The sequence below is a fragment of the Petaurus breviceps genome, unplaced genomic scaffold (genome assembly GCF_028583685.1).
Source record: "Petaurus breviceps papuanus isolate PSGF00001 unplaced genomic scaffold, PetGlider_PUasm1.0 91133, whole genome shotgun sequence".
Lineage (NCBI taxonomy): Eukaryota > Metazoa > Chordata > Mammalia > Diprotodontia > Petauridae > Petaurus > Petaurus breviceps.
This window is the reverse complement of record NW_027187419.1, coordinates 97,522,274-97,547,719: the sequence shown is the minus strand read 5'-3', so window position 1 is coordinate 97,547,719 and position 25,446 is coordinate 97,522,274. Positions and strand designations below refer to the sequence as shown.

Here is a 25,446-nt window from a genome sequence, read left to right as displayed (position 1 = left end):
TTTAACCCTCCTTTCCACCAAGTCCTGACCTAGCTTTCCAACTTTGTTATACGTTTCTCTCTTTCCCAAACTCTGCAGACCAGATAATTGACCTTGTTGAACATATGATGCTCCAATACCTGTAGCTGTGTCTTTGCTTTCATTGCCTCCCCCATTCTTGGAGTGTGGCAGGGGGATAGGAGGTGGGTGGGTGGGGGTAACCACCTTCATGACTAAAAATCTTTTGTTTCCTTCAAAATTCAACTGAAATTCTTTCCACTTGAAGACTTTTCTGTGAATGACTCTCCCACCCCACATTACCTTGCATTTATTTTGTTTGTGCTAATATATGTCCATGTTGTCTGCCCATATACAGCAGAGGGTACTCTGTATTCCAGCAGAAGTAACTGTGCTAGAGTGTAAGCTTCTTGAAGGCAGGGATTTCATTTTTGGTTTTGTATCCTGAGTTCCTACCACAGTTCTTGGTATATTATGGGTAGTTAATACATATTTGTTGATTGATAAAATCTACGGTATAATTTTTTAAATTTTTAACTTATAAATTTTCTGAAGATAGGGAAGGTATCTAATTTATCTCTGTTTCTGCTTTAGCCACTAAAGCACTGCTTTGGTTATAGTAGGTGCACAATAAGTATTTGTTGGGTGAGTAAATAAGAGAAATATGATAGGTCAGTTCTACTTCTTTCATCTGACAGAATCTAGGTCCAGGCCATTGAAATGGCATTTTTATTATAGTCTATAATTTTATTGGATATTTTGCTATCTTTTCTCCTATTTACATGACATGTCTGCTAGTTTAAAACAAAAGGAAAAAGTAAACAAATTGAATTGGAACAATTTTTCATGACATATGTGGTTCTCTCAATGTGCTTTGGTTTCAGCTGACCGCAACTGTACTCGTTCTGAATTTATGTGTGTCAACAACCAGCCTCCTCTCAGGAGATGCATCCCCAGAGCCTGGATCTGTGATGGAGATGCAGATTGCAGTGATGCTTATGATGAACATCAGAACTGCACCAGGCGTTCTTGCACTGAAAATGAATTCACTTGTGGCAATGGGCTGTGTGTCCGAAATTCTTACAGGTTGGTTTTGGTATGAGAGAGGCTTCAATCGGGCCCTTCGTGATGCAGAGCAATCCTTTTATTTTCTTTGGTGGATTCATTACTATATTCCCTGAAGAAGCTGCTCTAAACCTTATTCATTATCCTGAAATCCACCACCATCCCTCTTACTTTCTGCAAATGACCTTGCCTCCTACTATATGGAGATTAAGGCTATCGGACTCACTTCCATCGGCTTCCCTTTTCTATGCCTCAGCTTTTCTACATGTCTTTTCCTATCCTCTCTTACAGTATCATCAATCTAATTCAGGCCCTTATTACTTGTCGTAGAGAAGCAGACTTGCTCCAGCCGATTAGACTTGGAGTCAGGGAGCCCTCTGACACATACTGATTAGGTGGTCTCAAGCAAGTTGCTTGACAGCTCCGTGCCCCAGTCAACTTTCTAAGCTTATAAGATGAAAAGCAGGTGCTGTTCTGCATTGGAAGATGAAATCTCCAATTTAGGAATTCCTTATAGAAATGAAATTACTTGCCTTCTAAGTGGGTGGGGAAAGAGTTTGAGGGAGGGAGAGAAAAAGAAAAGAATGTGAAAAAGAAATTTTAAAAAGAAAATGAAATGACAGAGCCTTGTCCCCTGCTCCTAAATATCTGTTGATAATAACTAAAATTTGTATAGCACTTTAAGGATTGCAGAATACTTTATATTTTCTCCTTTTATGCTCACAACTCTGAGACATAAGTGCTATTATTATCCCCATTTTATAGTTGAGGAAACAGAGGTAGACAGGAGTTAAATGACTTTCCCACTGTCACACAGATAGTAAGTATCTGAGGCTGGATTTGAGCTCAGGTCTTCCTGTCTCTGTGTTTACTGTTCTATCAGTTATGTCACCTAACTGCCTCAAAACTCTGTTTTTTGTTTTTGTCTCCAGTTTCTGATAATCTTAGGCGTATGGATTGGTCCTCAGAGTTCATCCTCACTTTACAGAAGAGGAAATTGAGTACCATAGAACTGAAGTGACTTTCCTTGAGGTCAGAGTCAGTCATTTAACAAGCAGAGATAAAGATTCAAAACCAGATCTTCTCATTCCATGTCTAGTCCTTGTTTCATTATATCGTGAAGTGTACTTTTTTGAACCTATCTCATGTACAGTAAGACCTTACTCAATTTTCTCTCTTTCTCTTTTCACCTTCATTTTTTAATCTTTTTATTGATCCCTTCCTCTCTGCCAATAAACATGTAAGTTCCCCAGTCTAGAAAAGTCTTCTTCCAACTTTGCTGCCCTTGAGTACCCTTCCCATCTGATTTATTCTTTTTATCACCAAACTCCCTGAAAGGAGTAGTCTATGTTTGATGTCTCTGTTTTTTTTTTCAACATTTCTCTATTCCCCTTAATTTTTTTTATCTGAACCTATAATGTCATCCATTCATGTAGGGAGCTCCCAGTGTGGAAACTCCTAAATGGTAAATCCAATGCAGGTATGCAATTCAAAGTCCTAGAGAATTGTTTGGGGGCATTGAGAGATTGGAAGACTGGCCCAGGGTCACACAGCCAGTATGTGAAAGAGATGAGACTCAAAGGCCATTTCCAAGGCAAACCCCTTCTACTGTTCCTCTGTGACTCTGTTAGCTAACCATTCTTTAACTTCTTGCAATCTGGATCTTTCCCCTGTTGAAGCTGCTTTCTTAAAGGGAATTAATTACTAAACCTAATGACTTTTAAAAATTCTTTCTACTCCTTTACCCACCTTTGATATTTAACATTAATCACATCCTCCTTCTGGAAGCTTACTTGGCTTCTAGAATGATTCTCATTCTCCTTCTCTTCTGTGTCCTTTGCTATCCTGTTTCACTCTTTCTACCTGACACAGATACTCTCGAAGGTGCTGGCTTTTTTCTTCCTCTCTACTCTCTCCCTTGCTGATTTTATTTACTGTCATGACTTCAGTCATCATCTTAAATCTGTCTCTTTGATCTGAATCACTTTTCTAAGATCTAATATCTCATTTCCATCTCATTCTCAGCTGGGACTCATGCTGATACTTCAAACTCAGCACGTCCAAAATGGAGCTCATCATGTTCCTTCCTCTTTCTGCTTCTGAGGTCACAGTCAATCAACAGAGATACAAAACTAGATTTTCTAACTCCAAGTCTAGTGCTAATTTTATTATATCATGAAGTGTACCTTTTGAACCTATCCCATGTCCACTGGTACCTGACTCCATCAACGACCTGCTTTTCTCTTTTGTATCTTTAATTTGTAGCTCTTAGTTGGTGCCTTCCCCTCCTTGTTGGTGCCATGCCAACAAACGTCCTTAGGTTAAAGAATGGCACCACCATTTCCCCAGTCACTTGGGCTAGAAACCTTCATAGTCTTTGACTCATCATTTACTTTTCCCCATACATACAATGAGTCACCAAATGCTGCTTATTCTTCACTTGAAATGTCAATGTCTCTTGAATCCATTCTTTCTCATTTCCTAGCACAAGCCTAACTCAGATGTGTACTTCATTTGCTTCCTAATTGGTCTCCTTTTCCTTAAGTTATCCTTCATTTAAGCCATACTACACAGTATTTGATAGATTAGTAGGCTGCATATTTTCTGAAGGGCAGACACTGTATTCTTAACACTGCATTTTCCTCACTGTTTAGCATAGTAAATGGTTGAAGCATGTGGGTAGTACAGTAGAAAGAGTGCTGGAATTGGAGTCAGGCAGACCTGAGTTCAAATTCTGCCTTGGGCACTAGTTCTATAAACTTGAACAAATTATTTAATGTCTCTCCTCACTTTCCTCATCTGTAAAATGGGGATAATAATAACTCCTACTTCACTGGGTTGTTGTGAGCATCAAATATGATAACATATGTAAAGAGCTTTGAAAACCTTAAAGCATGATGTAAATGCTATTGTTGTAATGATTTTTATTTGTGTTATACTGTATGTACGTGTACATACATGAACATAAATGTTTGTCCTGTTATTTATTACATTATATTCATATAGCATTGCTCCAATCTTGTCTTCCTCTTACTGCAAGCCTCTTCTTGCACTCAGTTTGGTCCCTAACCACTTCTCCAACCTTTTCTTCTGAGACTACTCACAGGTAATGAACATATTCTTCATGTTCTTCTCTGCTACTGTGGTTTTGCTCAAGTCTTCCCCTCTCCTTGGAATGCTTTTCCCTTTCTCTGTCTGTTGAAATCCTACCTGGTTCACAAAACCCAACTCAGATGCCGCCCCCTGCGTGGATGCTCCCTGAGCGATCCCAGCTGGAAACTTGGATGGGATTTAGGGTTGGAAGGGGCCTTAGGCATCATCTAGTACAACTCCTCATTTTTCAGATGAGGAGCCTGGGTCAGGGAGACATGGAGGATCTGAACTTTGGCCTCCTGACTGTGAGTCTTGGGCTCTTTCCATCAGGCTTCATTGTCTTCTGTCAGCTTTACTTGGCACATATATTTTCCTTGTGAGCTCCTCAAAAGCAGCAACTATCTTTTGCCCTTTTTCATATCTCTGGTGCTCAGCCTGGCCCACAATAGGTGCCTAATGCATGCTTATTGGCTGGCTGACTAATGACCTTGTGCTGCATTATAGCCATTTCTGTGCATATCTGATTTCCCCTGACAGACTATAAGCTCCTTTCAGGAAAAGACTATTGTTTATCTTCATTTCTTATTTGCCTTGAAGGGAATGATGCATAAGAAGGATTAGACTTGTTCTGCAGAACAGAGGCTATGTGTAGGAGATTCAAAAAGGCAAATTTAGACTGGATGTCAAGGAGAAACTCTTAACAGGGCTTTCTAAAAGTGAAACTGTCTTCCTTTGGGAAGCAGTAGGTTCCCTGTCACTGAAAGTCTTTATGTAAAGGATGGATGAATTTTCAGGAAGTATGTTAAATGGGGAGACATTTCAGATATGGATTAGACTAGATGGCCTCTGAAATTCTGTGATCTATATGCCCTATTGGACCCATCACAGAGCCTTATGATTAGAAAGTAATTGATAAATATATATTAAATGAATAACACCCACACACACATACACACACACTCCCCTACCTTTCATCTGTAAATTTTTTCCATATAGTCATTCCACTTTTTATATTAATTTTTTTTGTTTTTTTAAAGCTGAAAATTGTCTTCCTTTTTATTTGACATAATTCCTTGCACACAAATATTTAATATAACTAATCTAAGCTATAAAAACACCTTGGAAGTTTAAGCATAGTTTCCCAAAGGTGGTATTATAATAGGGCCTAGTTACATTTAAAGTTACTGGACTTTCCTTCTTTCTAAGCTTCATAGTAGTCTCCCTTCTTTCTTGTTCTAGTTACTTACCGCTGTTCTAATGGGTTTATATTCCCTTTTCTTTTCTTATCTGCTGGCTTAAGGGTTTTGAATTGCTTTTACCTTGGTTAGTAAACAGTAGAAGGCCCTCCATTTGTCAGATCCTCAATGTAATGGTGTTTAGAACAGTTCAGAATTTTTCTGCCCTTGAGTAGCAGTGGCTTTTAGAAAGTGTGCTTGTAATGTGAATCCACTTGGAAGTTCAGAGAAATACCAAGAGCAAATTGGGAGGTCTTGTTTTCTTGTGTTTTCAGAGGTACATATTGGGAAACCTTTTCTTTTTTTAAGTGGATTCCTCTTTTGGCTCATTATTGATGCTGCTGAAGAACTGGGATGAGAGTCAGTTGTGAGCAGCTTGATTTAACAGTGATGAATTGTTGCTGTGAATTAAACTCTGGAAATATGTTTCCTTAATTGACTTTTTCTACCTTCTTGGGGTGTGTCTGACACAAAGAAAGGAAAAAGTCCTGCTCATTCAAGTCACATAGAAATCAGCTAAACAGTTCTATGGTTCTAAGAGGGTCTGTACTGTTTTACTTTGATCATACATTGTCTTCATAGCTACATTGTATATGTAAGTAAAAAGACTCTTAATAGTGCCAAACCAGTGCTGGAAACAGCTAGGTGGCATGGTCAATAGAGTGCTGATTCTTGGGTCAGGATGACCTGAGCTCAAATCTGGCCTCAGGCCCTAATTTTGTGACCTTGGGAAAGTCGTTTAATCTGTTTGCCTCAGTTTCTTCAGCTATAAAATGGGGATCATGATAGCACCTACCTTCTAGGGTTGTTGTAAGAATCAAATGAGGTAATATTTGTAAGGTCTTAGCACAGTGCCTGGCTCATAGTAGGTACTATATAAATGCTAACTATTATTCTTATTGTTGTGTTGTTTTCATCAACATCATCACCATCTTTATCATTATGCACTCAAAGGACTGTTTGACTTTGTCGTTGACTTTTATCTTTCCAGTGAATCCTCTTCCACCCCCAATGACAACTGAATGAATGAATGAATGAAAAAAAACATTTATTAATGACTTACTATGTGCCATGCGTTATATTAAGTGCCAGGGTTACAAACACAAGCAAGTAAGATGTGTTCACAAATGGTGGCCAGGGAGGAGTGCTTAGGCAGAGAAATCAAAGGGAATAAAGACTGGAGACATGGGACAAGTGAGTGGTATGTCCTTTCCAGCAATGATGATATTGATTGATCACCATTTTCAGAATTAGAGTTGGAAAGGGTCCCATACTGAGATTGGGCAAGATAAAGTGAATGCTTAGATTCATGGGGTGGAAGCTTAAACCTTGCTTAAGCCTCTGAGATGGTGGCAACTCTTCAGCATCTATGTTGATCTTGAAAGTTTGCTGCTGGAGGGGGAGGGTGTTCAAGGTGATGTTCACAGTAATGCTGCTGCCCCATCAGGTCTTTGCTCAGTAGGAGCATATTGGACTGGCTTGTTGGTTTGGTCACATTCACCAAGGTTCAACTCACTTTCTTCAGAAGGCCCACCATTCTGATCCATGAAGCCTCTCTGCTTTGCTGATGTACCCTCTACCACTCCCCTCTTCCCCTCCCATTATTTTCTATTTACTTCGTGTATGTTTCCTTACTTATTTGTGAACATGGTTTTTCTTCCCAATGGAATGGAAGGAGAGCAAGGACTTGCTTTTATGTTTGTGCTCCTAGAACGTAGCTCTGTGCTAGGCACATCATAGACACTTAGTAAATGTTAGTTGAATGAATAACTAAGAATGCAGTTTCAGTTATAGAATCTGGCCTAACATACAGATGAATAGATAATTTTGGTTTTCACATCCAAATGTTGAAGCTTGTTCAAATTTATACATTCAGTCTGGGGATCATATTCTACCATCTGAAGTTTTAATGCTGCAAAAAATGGATATCCTTTTCACTGTGATCATTCTGATCACCCTTTCATGGTTTCTGATGAAAGCATGGTTTCCTTTCTCAGGTGTGACAGGCGTAATGACTGTGGAGACAGCAGTGATGAGAGAGGCTGTGTATACCCACCTTGCCAGCAGTATCAGTTTACCTGTCAGAATGGCCGGTGCATTTCTAAAACTTACCTCTGTGATGGAGACAACGACTGTGGAGATTTGTCTGATGAACTGGAACATCTTTGTACTACTCCAGAAGCCACATGCCCACCCCATCAGTTCAAGTGTGACAATGGGAACTGCATTGAAATGGTGCAAATCTGCAACCATCTAGATGACTGTGGTGATAATAGTGATGAGAAAGGATGTGGTGAGTGCTCTAATGGCTTTGGGTAAAGGAAGGCTGGGAAATCAGTGGAAGTTCCTTGGAGGTGTTCCTAAAAATACACATAAAGATAGATTGACATATGAGTGAATCTTCTTGGTAGTTTGGGTTGGTAAGATCATTGATTTAGAGATAAATGGGGCCTCAGAGGTCATTTGTTCCAATCTCTTCATTTAATGATGAAACTGAGGCCCCAGACAGATTAAGTAACTTGCCCAAGATCATAACAGACAGTAGATAACAGAGAAACAACGTTTTCTGACTCTAAATACAACACTGATTCTACTGCATCATGCTGCCCTCTCCCCCCCCCATTAATTGGATGTTCCATCATTCAAGAGGAGTACAGCCCATTCTTTAACTTCTTGGAGCACTTATATGTTGTCTTTTCACTCCCTCATAAGTAATCCAGTATTTATGGAATGCATTACTTGGCCAATATCACCTAAGCACCACGGTGATCAGGACTTAACTATATGGTCATCTTAGCCAAAGAATGAATCACCCAGCTGCTAGTCTATTGGAGCTGATCCTCTATTTGTCTAGTTTCGTCCTCAGACAGTCGGTTCTCTGTCATTCTGGAGCATAGCTTTTGTTGTCTGGTTTTGCTTCCTGATTGCTTCATATAGTGTTGGTCTTCTTTAACTAAAGTCCTTCTCTGATGCCTCAATATAGGATGGCTTGGGATCTTGAAAATAATTACCAAGGGGGGAAAAGCTTGGACAAATTCTACCAAGCCAGAAAGGTTTCAAATATGGCCCCCGTAGCTGACTGTGTCTCTCATCTGAGGACCAACCTATCCAGATTTGGAGAGGTTTGTTGTTAGGATATTTGCCACTATGATGAATTATGATAATGATGATGGTGATAATGCTATCACAGCTACTCATGAGAACCCTGAGATATGGAAGGGTTAAGATCAGTTTTATTGTCATTAAACTATTAATATGTACTCACTAGTAGCAACTAGTTGAGACTGTGGATAGAGCACTGGGCCTGGAGTCAGGAAGACTCATATTCTTGAGCTTAAATCCGGCCTCAGATACTTACTAGCTGTGTGACCCTGGTCAAGTCACTTAGCTCTGTTTACCCCAGTTTTCTCATCTGTAAAATGAGCTGGAGAAGGAATTGGCAAACCACTTGAGTATCTTTACCAAGAAAATCCCAAAAGGGGTCATGAAGAGTCAGACATGATTGAAGCAACAACATGTGCTCACTAGTACCCATAGTAACAAAAAAATGGTTCATTTCTAGGATGTTGAAATATTTTGGTCTTATCTCTACAGCTAGAATGTAAGCTCTTTGAGGGCAAGGACTATGTTTTATACTTCATCTGTTTGGACCATAGCACCATATTGGGTGCAAAGTGAATACTTAAGAAATCCCTACTGAATGAAATCCTAATAATTAAAATAGAAGATAGCATCCTAATCCTCAAAAAGCATTCAGTCTAGTGAGAGAGAGATTTACTTACATGAAATAAGAGATTGTTATCAAGTGCTAATTTCTGAGGCATAAACTCAAAGTGCTGTAGTAATTCAGAATAGAGAGAACATGTAAAATATGAAAACTAGTCTTTTGTGCTACCATGGTAAAGCACGTGCTACTATATTTTTAAATTCAGTTAAATAAACTTTCATTTAATACCTGTGATCAAGTATTTTTCATGGATGGGAGGCACATGAAAATCTTTGGGAATGTTCCTAGACTTGATTTTGATTCAAGCAATTTCCCATTAATTTTTTGGTTAGATTCTTCTTTTTGTTCAGTTGTTTCAGTCATGTCCTATTCTTCATGACTTCATTTAGGGTTTTCTTGACAAAGATACTAGAGTGGTTTGCCATTTTATCCTCCAGCTCATTTTACAGATGAGGAAACCAAAACAAACAAGACTGAGTGATTTGCCCAAGGTTATACAGCTAGTAAGTGTCTGAGGCTAGATTTGAACTCAAGAAAATGAATTTTCGTGCATTCAAGTCCAGTGCTCTATTCACTATGCCACCTACTTTTGAGCAATAAAATTTTCTATTGTATTCTATTCAGAATCGGAATTTTATTTTGAAAAAGAGTTTACCTCAATATTTGCAGAGCAAATGATCTCTTGAGATTTCTTCTTAACTTATAGTTCTATGAAATGTGAATGTTAAAATCCAGGAAATAATTTCTCATACAATGTTCTTTTCCCTATATACTCCCATCCCTACCTCCTTCCCTACATCCCCAGTAGCTGGCCATTTTTTATAACATTAGTTGCAATAAAATACTTTTGTCTTATTTTAATTATCCATTTGGAAGGCGATCTAATTTTTCCTTTTCTCTTCTTTCTCTTTTCTGTAGCTCTCCATCTCTAGGTCATTTCATGCTTCATTAGTACCTCTAGCAGAAGGTGGACAGAGCTGGGAGGGAAAACTCTAGTCAGTCAATGAATTTGATTACGTATTAGTAGCTCTGATGAATGCCTAGAATGGGGGAAGAAGTTGAAAATATTGGCTAAAGGAAGTTTCAGATTATTATTGAATTTCATAAATATATGTAATTCTTGCTTTCTTAAAACATTTAAAAAGTTTCACAAAATTTTAACTGAGCATCAATACAACCAGACCAACTGGTTTTAGTAACCACATTTTAATCCCTTAATTTCAATACATAAAAGTATTATAATAAATTTTCAATCACTCCTGCTTAACCCTCATCAACAATATTTTTTCCATTCACTCTTCCTTTTACATGGTCATAGGTATTGCATACTCCATTTTTCTGGTTCTGCCTTTTTCCACTTTATGTGTTCAGAAAAATCTTTCCAAATTTAGTTGTATTTCTCAAATTTTCTTTTTTTTAATACTATTCTGTTCCACTACATTAATATACCATAATATTTTAACTATTCCTCCGTTTTTATACTTTTATATTACTTATAGTTTTTTCCTTTTTGAATTGATATATAATGTAGCTATGAAATACTTTGATAATATTTTCAGGGTATATTAATGAAAATGAAATTATCAGCTCAAAAAATGCGGCTATTTTGGGAAGTTTTACTGCATACTTTCAGATGGTTTTCCAAAAATATTTTTGTTTTATCAGAAATGAATGAGTGTACATGTTCCTCCCCAACCCTGACAGCATTGAGTTTCATTATTTTTAATGATCTTTGCAACTTTGATGGGTGTGAGGTAATGCTCAATGCTCTATTACCACAAGCATGGATTATTGACAACTGACTCTAATCAAACAGATATATTCATTTTTGCTGATATATAATGGATTACTTTTTGACTGTTTCAAGTGTGTGAATAATTAATATCTTTCTCCTGTAGGCATTAATGAATGCAATGACCCTTCAATTAGTGGCTGTGACCACAACTGTACAGATACACAGACTAGTTTTTACTGTACTTGTCTCCCTGGATACAAACTCATGTCTGATAAGAAGACCTGTGATGATATTGATGAATGCAACGAAACTCCATCTGTCTGTAGCCAGATGTGTGAGAACACTGCTGGGTCCTACATCTGTAAGTGTGCCCGAGGCTACATCCGGGAACCAGATGGAAAGAGATGCCGACAAAACAGTAACATTTCACCCTACCTCATTTTTAGCAACCGCTACTATCTGAGAAATTTGACTGCAGATGGTCAGTCTTACTCCCTCATTTTGCAAGGACTGGGCTTGGCAGTGGCATTGGATTTTGATCGGGTAGAAAAGAGATTGTATTGGATTGATTTAGAAAGAAAAGTCATTGAGAGAATGTTTCTGAATGGGACAAACAAAGAGACAGTCATAAACAGCAATCTGCCTGCTGGGGAAGGTTTGGCTGTTGATTGGGTTGCCAGGTAAGAGTATTTATAATGTTCCTAAAATATGAAATCAATATTAAATGTTGCCATCACTGATGAATTAAAAAAAAACTTCTATTGCAAAGTTAGAACTTCAAGAAAAAGTTTTATCTAGAAACATAATAATGATAATAATAATAGCTAGCCTTTATATATTGTTTTGCATGTGCTATTTCTTTTGATTCTCCCATCAACCCTGTAGAATAGATGCTATTATTATACCAGTTTTATAGATGAGAAAACCAAGGCAAGTAGATATTAAGTGACTTGCCCGGGGTCACCTAGCTAGTAAATGTCTTAAGTAGAATTTGAATTATGTGATGATGTATTAATGTTAAATTTAATTTGCAATTAAAATACAAGTAACAATGTAAATTTAGCATCAATGTCTTGAATCATTTTGTAATTCTTTATATATAACTATACATACATTTATGTATAGTTATATGCATGTAAATAACTATACATCTATTTGTATGTGTATAACTATACATGTATGTATAACTATATGTGTTTATAGATATAACTATATATCTATATCATTGTAGTTCATAAGCATTGCTTTTACACCTGATCATTATTTCTTTTGTATTCCTCACTTTGTTATTCTTAATGGCTATATAACTTTTTTTTTATATTGATAGGCTATTTGTTCAGCCATTCTTCTAATGTTGGACATCTAGTTTCCACTTTTCTCCCATTTACTGTCTTTTCACTTTAAATTATAATTCATCTCTTCCTATTTTTCTATAATGTGAACATAGTTTATTTTGCTTCTTTCTTTGATTTATTCCTTAATGCCTCAGACTTCTTGGCTCATCTGTTTTGGATATCACAGTTCTCTAGTCCAATGACCCATTTAAAAGAAAAAAAAGTATCCATCATATTTTGGAATATGGGAAGGTTGAAGAAGGGCTAAAGGATCACAGCATGAGAAAGAAAAGTAATACTTTCAGAAAACTTCCCAGTAGTAAGGATCAGTAGTGATGATGAGAGTCATTTCCATTCCTTTGTCAATTTAACAGACTTAATTTGGGTGTAAAATGGGGAGTGGAATGTCTTTTGTGCCTTCTTTGGAACCAGGATGGTAGTCTATAAGGACTTGATAAAACTCTGAAATTTTATCAGGGGTTCTGACTTGTTCTTAGATGCTATAGTCTTATGATTCTAGATGTGTCTTTCACATGATTCTTATTTTTTCAAGATTGTTCATGACGTTTAAATTCTATATTAGAATTTTTATTCCATTCTGCTCTCTAGAGGATAAGTAGGCATACTCTGCCTAACATGGCTAACTGACATACTAATATAATATTAAGCAAAATAATGTTATTAATAATGTTATTTGAGTAGTTAGTTCTATAGGAATAATGTTTTAAATGGACAATTTATTACATTGTGGGTTTTGTGACTTTATCATAGGGTTTGTTTATAATATATAATGTACTAATATACTAATAACATGCTAAATTATTGTGAAATTACATTAGTCAAAACAGTGTTATGTGGGGATATGATTATAGTAGTTGTATGACTCTTTTGTTTAATTGCAATGAGTTAGAGAGATATTTGACTATCAGTGCTCTTGGAGGAAGACTTTGTTTAAGGTAAAGAATTTTAGCTATTAATATGTCTTTGTAAATAGAGGTGTTGAATACCTTCTTCTTCCATACGTAGGACATATGAAAGTACTATAATTTAGGATGGGGTAGGGTGGAGTTGAGAATACAATAGAGGCCATGTCTTCCCTTGCCTTTTAGCAGCTGAGTTCTTAAATATTCCAAAAAAGGAGAAGATATAGAATCACATAATGTTAGCTATATGGAAAGGAGCTTATCAAATCTAGTCTTCTAATTTTACAGGTAAGGAAACTGAGGTCCAGAAAGATAAAGTGACTCAGATAGGAAAAAGATCTATATCTTATTAAAGAGACATAATTGATTGAAAACAGATTCAAGACTAGAACTGTTCTCTTTCCATAGTCCAATGTTTTTCCATTACATCATATTACTCAGTAATTTTAGTCATCGATGACTTAACTTTCTATAGGTAGAATTTGATAGAGACACAGTGTCTTTGTAAACTATACTGGCCCTGAAATTAATGGATTCTCCCTCCCCCCCTTTCTCTCATGCTAAGTGGCATAATGACATTCCAAGTTGCTGCCAGTCATTATCCACTCTTGGGCATTCACTTGGCTAGAGTGAAGAATTCCATGCAGGAGAGTGACAACCACATTTTCTTCTATACCTAAAAGGTAGCTCAGTTAGTCAATGTTCTTTTTGATCAAAAAGAAGCAAATAGAATCCAATAAAATTGGCAGCTGAAATTTCTTGGATCTCATTCAAATTGGCTGACATTGAAAATGTGAGTTTTTTTCCAATGCCATTGGGAATGCCCATTGCTGAAAAAGAAGTTTTGTTTCCAGAGTCTCCAATCTTGATACTAGCAATGTGCTGTTTTTAATATAAAATGTAATATCATTAATCCACTCAGTAGGATATATACACATTTATTTCCAGTTTTTTAAATTTTTGGGAGGGGGAGGGATTTGCATGAGCCTCTGATGCACTTTCATGCTTTGTCGTATAAAGCTAGGAGATAGTTAGTTAGAGTTAGGAGGAATCTATGATCATGGGCCAGTGGAAAGTAAATGGCCTATAAAAAGATTGAGCCTATGACTTCATTCATAACAAGTTTTAGCTGAGTAAGGAAAGCAGCATGGTATAGTGAAGAAAACATTGAATCTGGAGGATCAAATGCTACATCTGCTGTTTATTATGGGCGAAAGTCATATTTCTCTGGACCTCAGCTTCCTCATCTGCAAAATGAGGGGTTGAATTAGATGATGACTAATGTCCTTTCTAATCCTAAATATATGATCCTATGAATCAGCATGTTTATGTATAAGTTTATGTACTTTCATTCTTTCACCTACCTAAACAAACATGCATATTGACCATCCACAATATTTTCTAAGTTCCCTTGTTGTCTGGTACTAGATCAGCACACTCAGAAACAAGCTATTCATTTTATTTTCATGGTGGACATCTGGAAGACTCAAACATGATACTTCTTAATAAGGATAGCTCAGCTGATGATGAAAATTTCTTAGAATTTGGTTATATTTATAACAAAATTTCATTGTTCCAATCACCAAAAAAAAATCTATATGGCATTAACAGGATTGGAATTGTAACTAAGGTATTCTTCAGGAGGGTCTGAAGAGGCAGCTTCCATTGGGTCTATAAATCTTCTTAGTTTTATTGAAATGAAATATAATGAGAGCTTGGTATTGTTTAGGTAATGTATTTTTAATGTGATGGGGCTAATATTTTGTAACTTAAAGAAACATTCTTTTTTCCCCTTGCCTTTCAGAACTTTCCAAGCATGTATTTTCAGTGACATGCCTCTTAATTTTCTAGAAAATCCTTTCTATTTTAGGTGCCAGACCACTAAGGAAATGAGAAACCAAGAAAATGATCAGATTATTCATGTACAGAATAGTCCCAGACTTTTATATTTGTGTGAGGGTGAAGCTGAAACCATGTCTTCTTGAATCAATTAAAGCCATTGTATTAGAGACTAGATAATTCCCTGAGATATTTATATAAAAGGGGAAAGCTTTCTCAGAATTTCTTCTCCCTCCCACTCAGAGATGGTTTCTCCCTTTTGTACAAATTATTTAGAGTATGGCTCAGTCTCTTAAACAAATGACTTTGATTGAGTCAAAGAGATGTACAGGACCTGTTCACACTCAGTTCTGATTGAATCAATCAAAAAGTGTTTTTACCTAATCAAAGCAGAAGAGCATAATGGATTGGTTTCAACTCCACCCTTATACTTATTTCTAAATAGTTCTTTCTAAATAGCACAATATCATACACTCCAAATTACCTCAATTTAAGAAAGACTAATTCCTCATATTTGACTTCTCTCCTATCTCTGGCTGCTACTCCTAATAGCTGGATATGTGGTTCCAACCATTACTCTTTGTTGGTCTGTACTGAATATTGTGTGAGAAGCCTGGATAAAATAGCTGTTTGGAAAATTTCTCATTGTCCATTTCAGAAAGCTATATTGGCTAGATGCCTACCTCAATTGCCTCTTTGTTGCCAATCTTGATGGCCGATTTCGCCGAAAACTAGCTGAACACTGTGTAGACTCCAACAACACCTTCTGCTTCCAGAATCCAAGAGGGATTGTCCTTCATCCAAGATATGGGTATAGCCTTCTTTCTCTAAATAGTATTGGTTTCCCTTCCTTCATATGTGTTTGCAAAGACTGTTCTAGCACTGTCTTTTTTTGTTTGTTTTTTGCTTTTTGGAGGGCAATTGGGATTAAGTGACTTGCCCAAGGTCACACGGCTATTTTTTGTGTCGAGTGTCTGAGGCCACATCTGAACCCAGGTCCTCCTGACTCCAGGGCTGGTGCTCTATTCACTGTACTACCTAGCCACCCCACTAGCACTGTCTTTACTGAGTTTTCCCTTCTCAGGAATATAGTTATAAAATTCAGAGAGTAATTGGTGCTAAATTGGGAGTTAAAGGTATACTTATGTGCCTATGCAGCTGAGATAATATTTGGTGGTATTTTTGTTTTCTTTGTGATAAGACACCTTGCTACTTCTGTAGTTAAGTGATGACCTGACACAAAGAGGTATGGGGCCAAAATACTTAATTAGATTAATAATGATAGAGTTCCTGATATGAGGTCCTCCTCATCTTTCGGGTGTCCCAACTCCTCATTTCCCTTATTTCTTTCACACTATTTTAAAATTATTTCCTCTTCCTTCAGAATTTTAAAATCCTTCAGATTTAAAAAAAAATCTCTATTTTAAAAATTATGCTACAACCCTATAACAGAACAAAAGGAAGTCATTAGTCTTGCTATCAGATTTTATATCCAAAAACTGATAAAAATATTTTTCTAAATAGACAGGTTTACTGGACAGACTGGGCAGACCGACCGTACATCGGGAGAGTGGGCATGGATGGAACCAATAAAACTGTGATAATCTCTACCAAGTTATCATGGCCCAATGGAATCACCATTGATTACACCAATGACAAGTTATACTGGTCTGATGCCCACCTGAGCTACATTGAGTACGTACATAGAGAAGAATAAAGGAACTGGGTAACTTTTCATACCAAATATCAGGGGTTGAACCTTGATTTTATTAATTTTTTTTACTTGTAGGTGGTCCATATATAACAATGTATCAATGATGATGTGTTTATATTTATACCTCTTGATAAGGTCCTCTATATGAAGTTCTAGGGGACCCACTTCATCCATATTTTTGTTCTGACATTTTAGTTTCCTGACCTGTCAGGTGGGAATTAGTAGTAATTATATTATCCACCACATAGAGTTGTTCTGAGAAACACATTTTTTGAAGCTTTAGAAAACAATGACAGTGGCAGATTGATTTTAAATTCATCATCTGTAATATGAGTGTGTTGGACTAGAATCAAGGGTTGGAAACCTACGACCTTGAGGCTACATGTGGTCTTCCAGGTCCTCAGGTGCAGCCTTTTGACTGAGTTCAAGTTTTACAGAATAAATAAAGATAGATGGCCTCTGAAGTTCCCACCAATTTTAAATCTGTGATCCTATGATCCAATCACCACTAATTTATCTTCCTCTTAGGAATATTATGATCCTATCTTATGATCTTCAAGGACCATTGGTTTCATCCTTCGATCAGTGTGAACTGCAACTCATATCATTCTTGGTGGATGGTCTTCATGAATGATCAACCAAAATTTTCATTACCTAGTAGACATATCCTATTAATTTTATTATTTTTAATAATAAAAATAACTTTGCACCTCAGTTTTTCATCTGAAAAGTGGAGATAATTCTAGTTGCACTTTCAGAATTCTTGTGATGTACATGCTTTATAAATCTTAAAGTGTTAAAGATATAATAATTATTGTTATATCCTCTGGGTGACATAATTCTGTATTATAGAAAACTAAAATAGGAAGGAGGACCTTTTCTCATTGATAAATCATTGTTTTAGATAGCAGTAGATTCCATCATTTATTAAATTGGATTTTGGAGGGTGTCTCTAAAGTCTGGACACATAGGAAATTTCACAAACCATGCATATTTTCAAGACATGAAATGAATGAAAATTTTTTTTAAGGCATTTGGGGTTAAGTAACTTGCTCAAGGTTACACGGCTAGTTATTTTGTGTGGGTGCCAAGTATCTGAGGCTGGAACCAATCCTGGGTCTCCCGATGCTGGGGCCGGCGCTCTTCCTCACTGTGCCACCTGGCCACCCCTATGAATGAAATTTTTAACAACATCGTATTTAATTAGCATAAATTTTAGCCATGACAATTTCATATGGAATAAAAGCTTTCATTAGCTATTGGGGACTATTTTCCATGTTAATGAGATTAATTTATTTAAATTAATTAATTAATGAGTCTGTGTCTCCTTATGTCTTCCTATAAAATCTCATTTACGCTAATTAAATATACATGTGAGGTTTTATGCCAAATGTGATATTCTGAAATATAACCAAAGATGTATTGTTCAATGAAAAATGAAAGAACAAGACAATAATACATATTACTAAATAAAATACATATGACTTACATGGACTGCAGTATTGCTGGCTGCACAAGTATGTTTCCTAGGCAAAGCCAGCCACGGTCAGCAGCAACAGTGGAATAACTCATTCATCTTATTGTGCTGTCATTCCTATTTTAGCAGCTTTGTAGAGCTCTGAAGCTTTGGTTTCTGCCTCAGCATTATGTAGCAAATCTCACTGGCTAAGAGGAAAAGAGTGAAAGGGAAGGACCAAAGACATAGAAGAGGACAAATCATCCAGTTCACACACAAGTACTCTTCTCACTGCTCTCCTCCTTTCCTCTCTGTTATCTTCTTGAAATTTCTTCACTATCCCCAGTTTTAAACTATTATGGCAAGTCACATACTCTTAGAGTTCCAGGTAATAGTCTAAGACTTGAAGTTACCAATGGATTGTGGTCTACATTGGTGGAGGGAATTTGTCCTTCAATACACCTCCACCTGAATTCCCAGATTTGAGCCTCCATCCTCAAAGCTGTTTGAGCTAAAAGGATACCCAAAGAAGATCCTATAACTTTTTGGTTGGTCCAAGATCTTTCAAACCTTTGGAGGGTTGTTTAGTTCTGAAAGTTTGTCAGATATAATAGAAGTAAATAATGTATGTAAATATAGTATTTTATGTAGCCTCAAAGCTTTCTGTAAATTTTCTGCAGTTGTCTATTAGATAATTCTTATGTCTGCCAGTAGGCACATTGATTTCCTGATATGCCTTGTGAGTGAGAGGAGAGTAGTAGCTACTTTTATGCTCAGGGCGCCTAACTTGAAGGCACTACAGTAATACTAAGAACATCTTATATTTATATAGCCTTTTAAGGTTTCCAAAGCACTTTCCTCAATACCATACCAGGTCAGTAGTGTAAGCATTATTATTCACACTTTACCAATCACACCGAAAAGGAAACCATCTGCCCAAGTTGGCACAGAGGAAGGCTGAGAGCGTTGCTGTGGATGTCTTGTATCATCTGAATCAAATGACAGAGTTAGTTTGTATTTCAATTTATTAATCTGGAAATTAATATTTACGATACCCAAGTTTTCCTTAGAGGTTACAAGAACTAAATAAATATCATAAAATACTGTTAAAATATGCAAAATGGCTATATTTTAGATATGTGAAGATTAGACCCTTAAACTGTGACTTAACTCAGGTCAAATATTTACTTTAGTGGCTCAAAGGATTAAATTTTCTTGTGAAATGTTTATACACAGAGAAATAAAGCTTTAAGAAGACAACATTTGGCTTTATGTTTCTATGCTATGAATTTTTCCCTTCTGTTTGAATATGAAGAAGAGTAATAAGTCGGGTAAGAGGGATAGGGATTAGACCCATGATTTGGTTGGTATGGGGAATTCTCAGATGAGGAAATTAACCTTTCTCAGTGTGTATTGTCACCTTCTCTGCAACTTATAGTCTTAAAGAGGTACCTAGACTGTTGAGAAGTTAAGTTACTCACCCAATGATTATATTTTGTCTTTGGTGGTATTGAGTTGGTTTCAGTTGTGTCCAACTCTGTGATACCATTTGGGGTTTATTTGGTGAAGTTACTGAAGTGGTTTACCATTTCCTTCTCCAGCTAATTTCACAGATGAGGAAACTGAGACAAACATGGTTAAGTGATTTACCCAGGGTCACACAGTTAGTAAGAGTCTAAATGCAGATCTGAACTCAGGAAGATGAGTCTTCCTGACTTCCAGACTGGGAATTCTATCCACTGTACCACCTAGCTGCCCTGAATGGTTATATGACCAATATATATCAAAGGTAAAACTTGAACCCAGGGCCTCCTAGTTTTAAGGCCAACTCTCTATACTCTATACCAAGTATCAAAGAGAAATTTTCACTATGATTAGACAGTGGCTATCATTTAGGTGTCTCTAAATTTGTATTTAAATATTTAAATATTCTTTTGAAATCGTGATTTCTTTAACTTTATAGTTTGTCCAGTCAGACAGAATGTCATTTTGAGTTTAGCTAGTTTTAAAAAAAATTATTTTGGTTTAAAATTTTAGTTATCTTATAAAGTAAATGTTCATTGGGTGGCATTTATCATGGTAAGACTTTTTTTTCTGCTGCCTCAGATTCTCTGATTTGGAGGGACGACATCGGCACACAGTGTTTGATGGGACTTTGCCTCATCCCTTTGCTATTACAATCTTTGAAGATACTATATTTTGGACTGACTGGAACACAAGAACAGTTGAAAAGGGGAACAAATATAATGGGTCGGGCAGAATGGTGCTGGTGAATACAACACATAGACCGTTTGATATCCATGTATACCACCCATACAGACAGCCGATTGGTGAGCAGATATTTATAGAATCAGCTCTTATTACCGTTTACCTTTGCTTCAGATTAGGTAGTACTTATGTTCGTCTCTTGTAAATATAAAATCTTAATCTTAGGAGCTTTTTCTACTTTTCAAAGATGATATGCATATTCAGTATCACGAAATTGTTGGTTTGGAAGTCTGCTAGAGGTCATGGGTCTATTCCCTGACTACAGGAATACAGGACTGTATCTGAAAACTTTATTCTTAAATCTTAACCTATTTGTAAAGATCAACTAATTTGTAATAGCTCCCTAGGGAAGGAGATTCTGTAGTTTTAATTTAAAAAAATGTCATGTACCTATTTGCATATGGAGCTGTATGAATGCTCTTCAGTAGCTTAAGACAGACTAATGCAATGGGCACCTTATTCTATTGTCTCAGAAACATGTAGGTGAGGAAATTTTTTTCCTCCCCAATGTGTGCTTAATATTGCTGCTCCTATGTAAGCCCTTTTGTTGGATTCTTTGGAATTTTGTGGATGGATGGCATTTTATATGCCTTCTTGGTGGAAGTATTTTTACATGCTGAATGTGTACTCTTTTCATCCTTCTTAAATGTGAAAATGGCATTGCATTGAATGATGAATTTAGGATTTAGAAAAAGGGTAGGTATTGTCAAATTGAACCTGTGCATATGATCGTACTCGCGACATTTCTGAGATGGATATTCTTTAGGTGACTTTTCAGCAGTCTTACACAGAGGCTCACAAACATCTGCAGGCCCACTCATGGTCTCACCAGCCTAAAAATGAGCACAGACTCTTCCTCCATTTGTCAATGTCCTGCTAAGTATTCAGGACCAAAGCCCTTCTCTTCTGTTATTATCTGTATCACTAGAATGAGAAAAGATAGTGTCTGCCTGAAATTCATAATCTTACCATTCTCCGTGAAACAAAAGTTCCTAAGAAAACCCCGTGAATGTTTTATTGAAAATGGAAAGGAATAATGCATTCAATTTATGTGTGCCTAATTTTTTTAGATGAATTCTGATCTCATTTGGTTTCTGAACACATGGATATGAGTTGATGTTCATGATTTGTCTACTGGGTCCTAATATCTTTTCTAGCTAGAAGATTGACTTTGTACTACTGATAGTACCTGGATGGATTTTATTTGCCACCTCTTACTTAAACAATTCTGTAGTTAGCCCCAGCTATGAATTGTTAGCAAGGCAGAATAACTGTAAAAGTTCATTTCTGATTTTATAAGAGAAACTATTAAAGGTAGAGTCTTAATTTTAGTTAGGACAATCAAACAATCTTAGGAGTGGCATTTTTTTTTATTAATAAGAACTATTTGTTTTCTTTCTCTTCCCTTAGTAAATAATCCCTGTGGTACCAACAATGGTGGCTGCTCTCATCTCTGCCTCATCAAAGCAGGTGGACAGGGTTTCACCTGTGAATGTCCAGATAATTTCCAGACTCTCCAACTTGGCAGTGTGACACATTGCCTGCCCATGTGCTCTAGCACTCAGTTCTTGTGTGGTGACACTGAAAGGTATGTCATCTCCCTCCCAACATCCTCCTCATCACACTTCAAGGTCTTCCATTTTAGGGATCTATAATTAATTAAGTTTTTTTTCTATTTCAACTATGGTTCAGACAGTCCCATTGCTTGCTGTGAGTTGGCAATTATAGATGGTTCTCTTTAGAAATTTTGAGTCCAAATCATCATGATTGTTTTGTAATGGGTTGTTTTTTAATAGGGAAGTTAGCGCTATTTTCTGTATCAGTCAAGTTTAATAAATTTTAAGGGCAGAGTATATAAAATAGTTTTATAAAAATAGCAATGAATATTCATTGATCATAGGTTTCATAGCTTGTTCTTTGTCTAGTAGTGGATTCTTTACTATGAACTTCTTGACTTTGCTGTTTTGGGCATTATACTAATGAAAGTATAGTTTTGATTTCATCTCTAACATAGATCAATTAGCATTACTCTGTTTCATGGCTGCATGCTTTGCCCTTAACATGAGAGAGTCACTAAGCCACTGATCATAAAGAGAAACAAGCTAGAAAGTATGGCTGGATTAGCACAAACTCATAAAATAATTCAGAATACATGCTGTTGGACCAATGGTATCATTTTAGTTTTTTGAAGCATATTATGATCATGTATTTGAATCTTGACAACCATCCTTTGAGTTCTCTCTCATCCATTTGTTAACTATATTATCCCTTTTAATGTACATTTAGTAACTTAGACTTAATTCATTAACTTCAAGGTCTAAATGAAATTATGAAAGGATTAATGTCCTCTCTTGACATTTAATAATAAATTTCCACTTTCATTACATTCATTCGTTTCTGGTGTTTTGTGATCACAGCAGGGAAATGCTACTTGATAGAAGGTAAATCGTAGGTCTGTCTTGGTAGGTGTATCCCTATCTGGTGGAAATGTGATGGACAGAGAGATTGCAGGGATGGTTCAGATGAACCATCAACTTGCCCACCGCGATATTGTCAAGTTGGACAGTTCCAATGCAGTGACGGGAATTGCACAAATCCACATTTCCTATGTAATACCCTGAGGGAGTGTCCTGATGGATCAGATGAGGATCATGTTCTCTGTGGTATGCTGAATCATCTTTATTATCATCAATCATTATTAAAGTTGGTTGTTTTTTTTTATCATGATATACATTACAGACCAAGAACTAATTCCAAGAACTGGGTGAAGACATGGTCTCTGACCTCCCCCTATCTTTTACAAGGTGCTTTGGAAAGCCTGAGTTCACTATAAGACAAATTCTTTAACATGTGTTCTGTGTCCCATTTTAGAGCTAGGGAAACAGAGACAATCCGTTTCTTCGTTCCTAGTTCTATATTCTATAATGAAAACACAACTAACAATGTTTCTACACTTGAAGCATTCATCAGTTTATCTGAGAGGCAGCTAGGTGGCACAGTGAGTATTATGATAGACCTCTAGTCAGGAGGAACTGAATTCCAATTTTATTTCAGGCAATTAATAGCTCTGTTACTCTTAAGCAAGTCTGCCTAACCTCTGCTGACTCAATTTCGTCATTTGTAAAAAAAATTAAAAAATAAAAAGGAATCGTTATAACTCCTGTCTTCCAGGGTTGTTGTGAGGATAAAATGAAAAAATATTAATAAAGCATGCTATAAACTCTAGAGGACTATATACATGCTAGCTGCTATTATTCCAGTGATGTAGTGTTCAACCCTTCCATACATTATTTCTATTGACTGTAAGTTTGAGCAAAAGTACTTTTTCTTTCGTGTCTATTTTTATTCATGTTTATTCATACCAGTGCCTAGCATATACTAGCATATTTATTAGTTCATTGGTTTATTGATTGATGTGTCCAAAAAGCTTCATCACCCAGTTTCTAATGCTCTAATGATGATCCCCCCCAAATTTAGCCAGGGTATCTTTCAAATGATCGATACAATTCTTTCCTAGGCTTTCAAGACTTTTTCAACTTGATAAGACTTGCTATAGCCTGCATTAATCTACAATAGTGTTTGAGAATTGCAAGGTCACTCCTACATCATAATAGGCTATTAGAAGGAGTGCTCCAGACAATAAGTACTATAGGAGTTCTGTGATAGGCCCTTTATGAAGAAAAGCAACGTTCTTGTCCTATAGAAATGTCTGAAATAAACAAGAATTATGGGCTCTTACTACCTGCAGAACATTCCCCTGAATATCTGATCTTTTCAGTGAATCACCAGTGTGAGACCCATCAGTGGCAGTGTGCAAACAAACGCTGCATCCCTGAAGCTTGGCAGTGTGACACTGAGGATGACTGTGGTGATAACTCTGATGAAGATAGTGCTCACTGTGCCAGCAGGACCTGCTTGCCAGGCCAGTTCAAGTGTGACAATGGCCGCTGCATTCCTCAGTCCTGGAAGTGTGATGTGGACAATGATTGTGGTGATCATTCCGATGAGCCTATCCATGAATGTAGTAAGTGCCATTTCCTGAATCTCTGTTGATTCTGTATAAGGAAGGCAGCATGGAATCAGGGGCAAGAGTACGACACGTATCAGGAGAACCTGGTTTGAATCTTGTCTCTGACACTAATGTGACCCTGGGCAAGTCACTTAACCTCTGAACCCTTGTTTCCTTCTCAATAAAACAGGGTTAATATTAATAATATTAACTTTAATAGTATTGCGAAGGGTTGTTGTGAGACTTCAAATGAGGTGTTGCTTGTAAAGCACTTCCACACCTTAAAATAAATGTTACTATTATCACATTGTATATTCAGTATCAGGAATGAAGTTCATTTTAAGCTTTAGCATGAACCTCTTAGCCACACAGATTTGGGTATGGAAAGATGTGGGACTCTGGGCATTAGGAACTGGCAGCTTTCCTATAACCCCAGGTGCTGCTGTTGTTCTCATTAATCTCATTTCTCATCAATCAGTATCTTCATGTCTTATCCCAGTTCCCATTTCTAACTTTTAGACTAAAGGGTAAAGGGTTGCCAACTGTCTTGTAAACATGCCCAGTTCTCAGGTGCTCAGTTTCTGGAAACCACATTTCTCCTAGGGTAATTAAGCACATTAGTGAAGATTGATCAGTTTAGAATTTGATGAGAAAAGAAGCGAAAACTAAAGCTTATTGCTTTAAGTGAAAGTGAAAGAACTGGAAACTGGTTACTTATTGTGGAAGAGATTGGGGACAATGGGACAATGGAACTGGCTTTGGAGTCAGAAGTCTAGGGTTCACATCTTACCTCTGATGTTCACTGATGGGTGATCTTGGGCAAGTCACTTAACCTCCCTGGGTCTCAGTTTACTTACCTGTAAAATGGGGGGGGGTTGGACAAGATGGCCTCTGAAGTCCCTTCCAACTCTAGATTTATGATCCTAATTAAGTAACATTTTTTGTTGCTATTGTGATGTTACTAGTACAATTGCACCATTGTTGAAGATAGAATGGAATGTAGTGGAAAGGTAACTGGACACCAAGGAGAAAGACTTCAAGTACTTGCCTT

General features: G+C 36.8%; 1 protein-coding gene across 2 annotated transcripts in view; it reads left to right on the top strand.

Annotated features, from left to right (window-relative positions):
* The window catches only part of LRP2 (LDL receptor related protein 2), a 264,762-nt gene that overhangs the window by 175,978 nt on the left and 63,338 nt on the right, over positions 1-25,446 (top strand). For both annotated transcript variants that reach the window (XM_069080640.1, XM_069080638.1), the window contains exons 48-56: positions 882-1,083; positions 7,388-7,683; positions 11,016-11,532; positions 15,607-15,759; positions 16,473-16,643; positions 20,225-20,448; positions 21,797-21,974; positions 22,853-23,049; positions 24,165-24,410. In XM_069080640.1, coding sequence (XP_068936741.1) covers positions 882-1,083; positions 7,388-7,683; positions 11,016-11,532; positions 15,607-15,759; positions 16,473-16,643; positions 20,225-20,448; positions 21,797-21,974; positions 22,853-23,049; positions 24,165-24,410 — 2,184 coding nt within the window. The remainder of the gene's footprint in view (positions 1-881; positions 1,084-7,387; positions 7,684-11,015; positions 11,533-15,606; positions 15,760-16,472; positions 16,644-20,224; positions 20,449-21,796; positions 21,975-22,852; positions 23,050-24,164; positions 24,411-25,446) is intronic.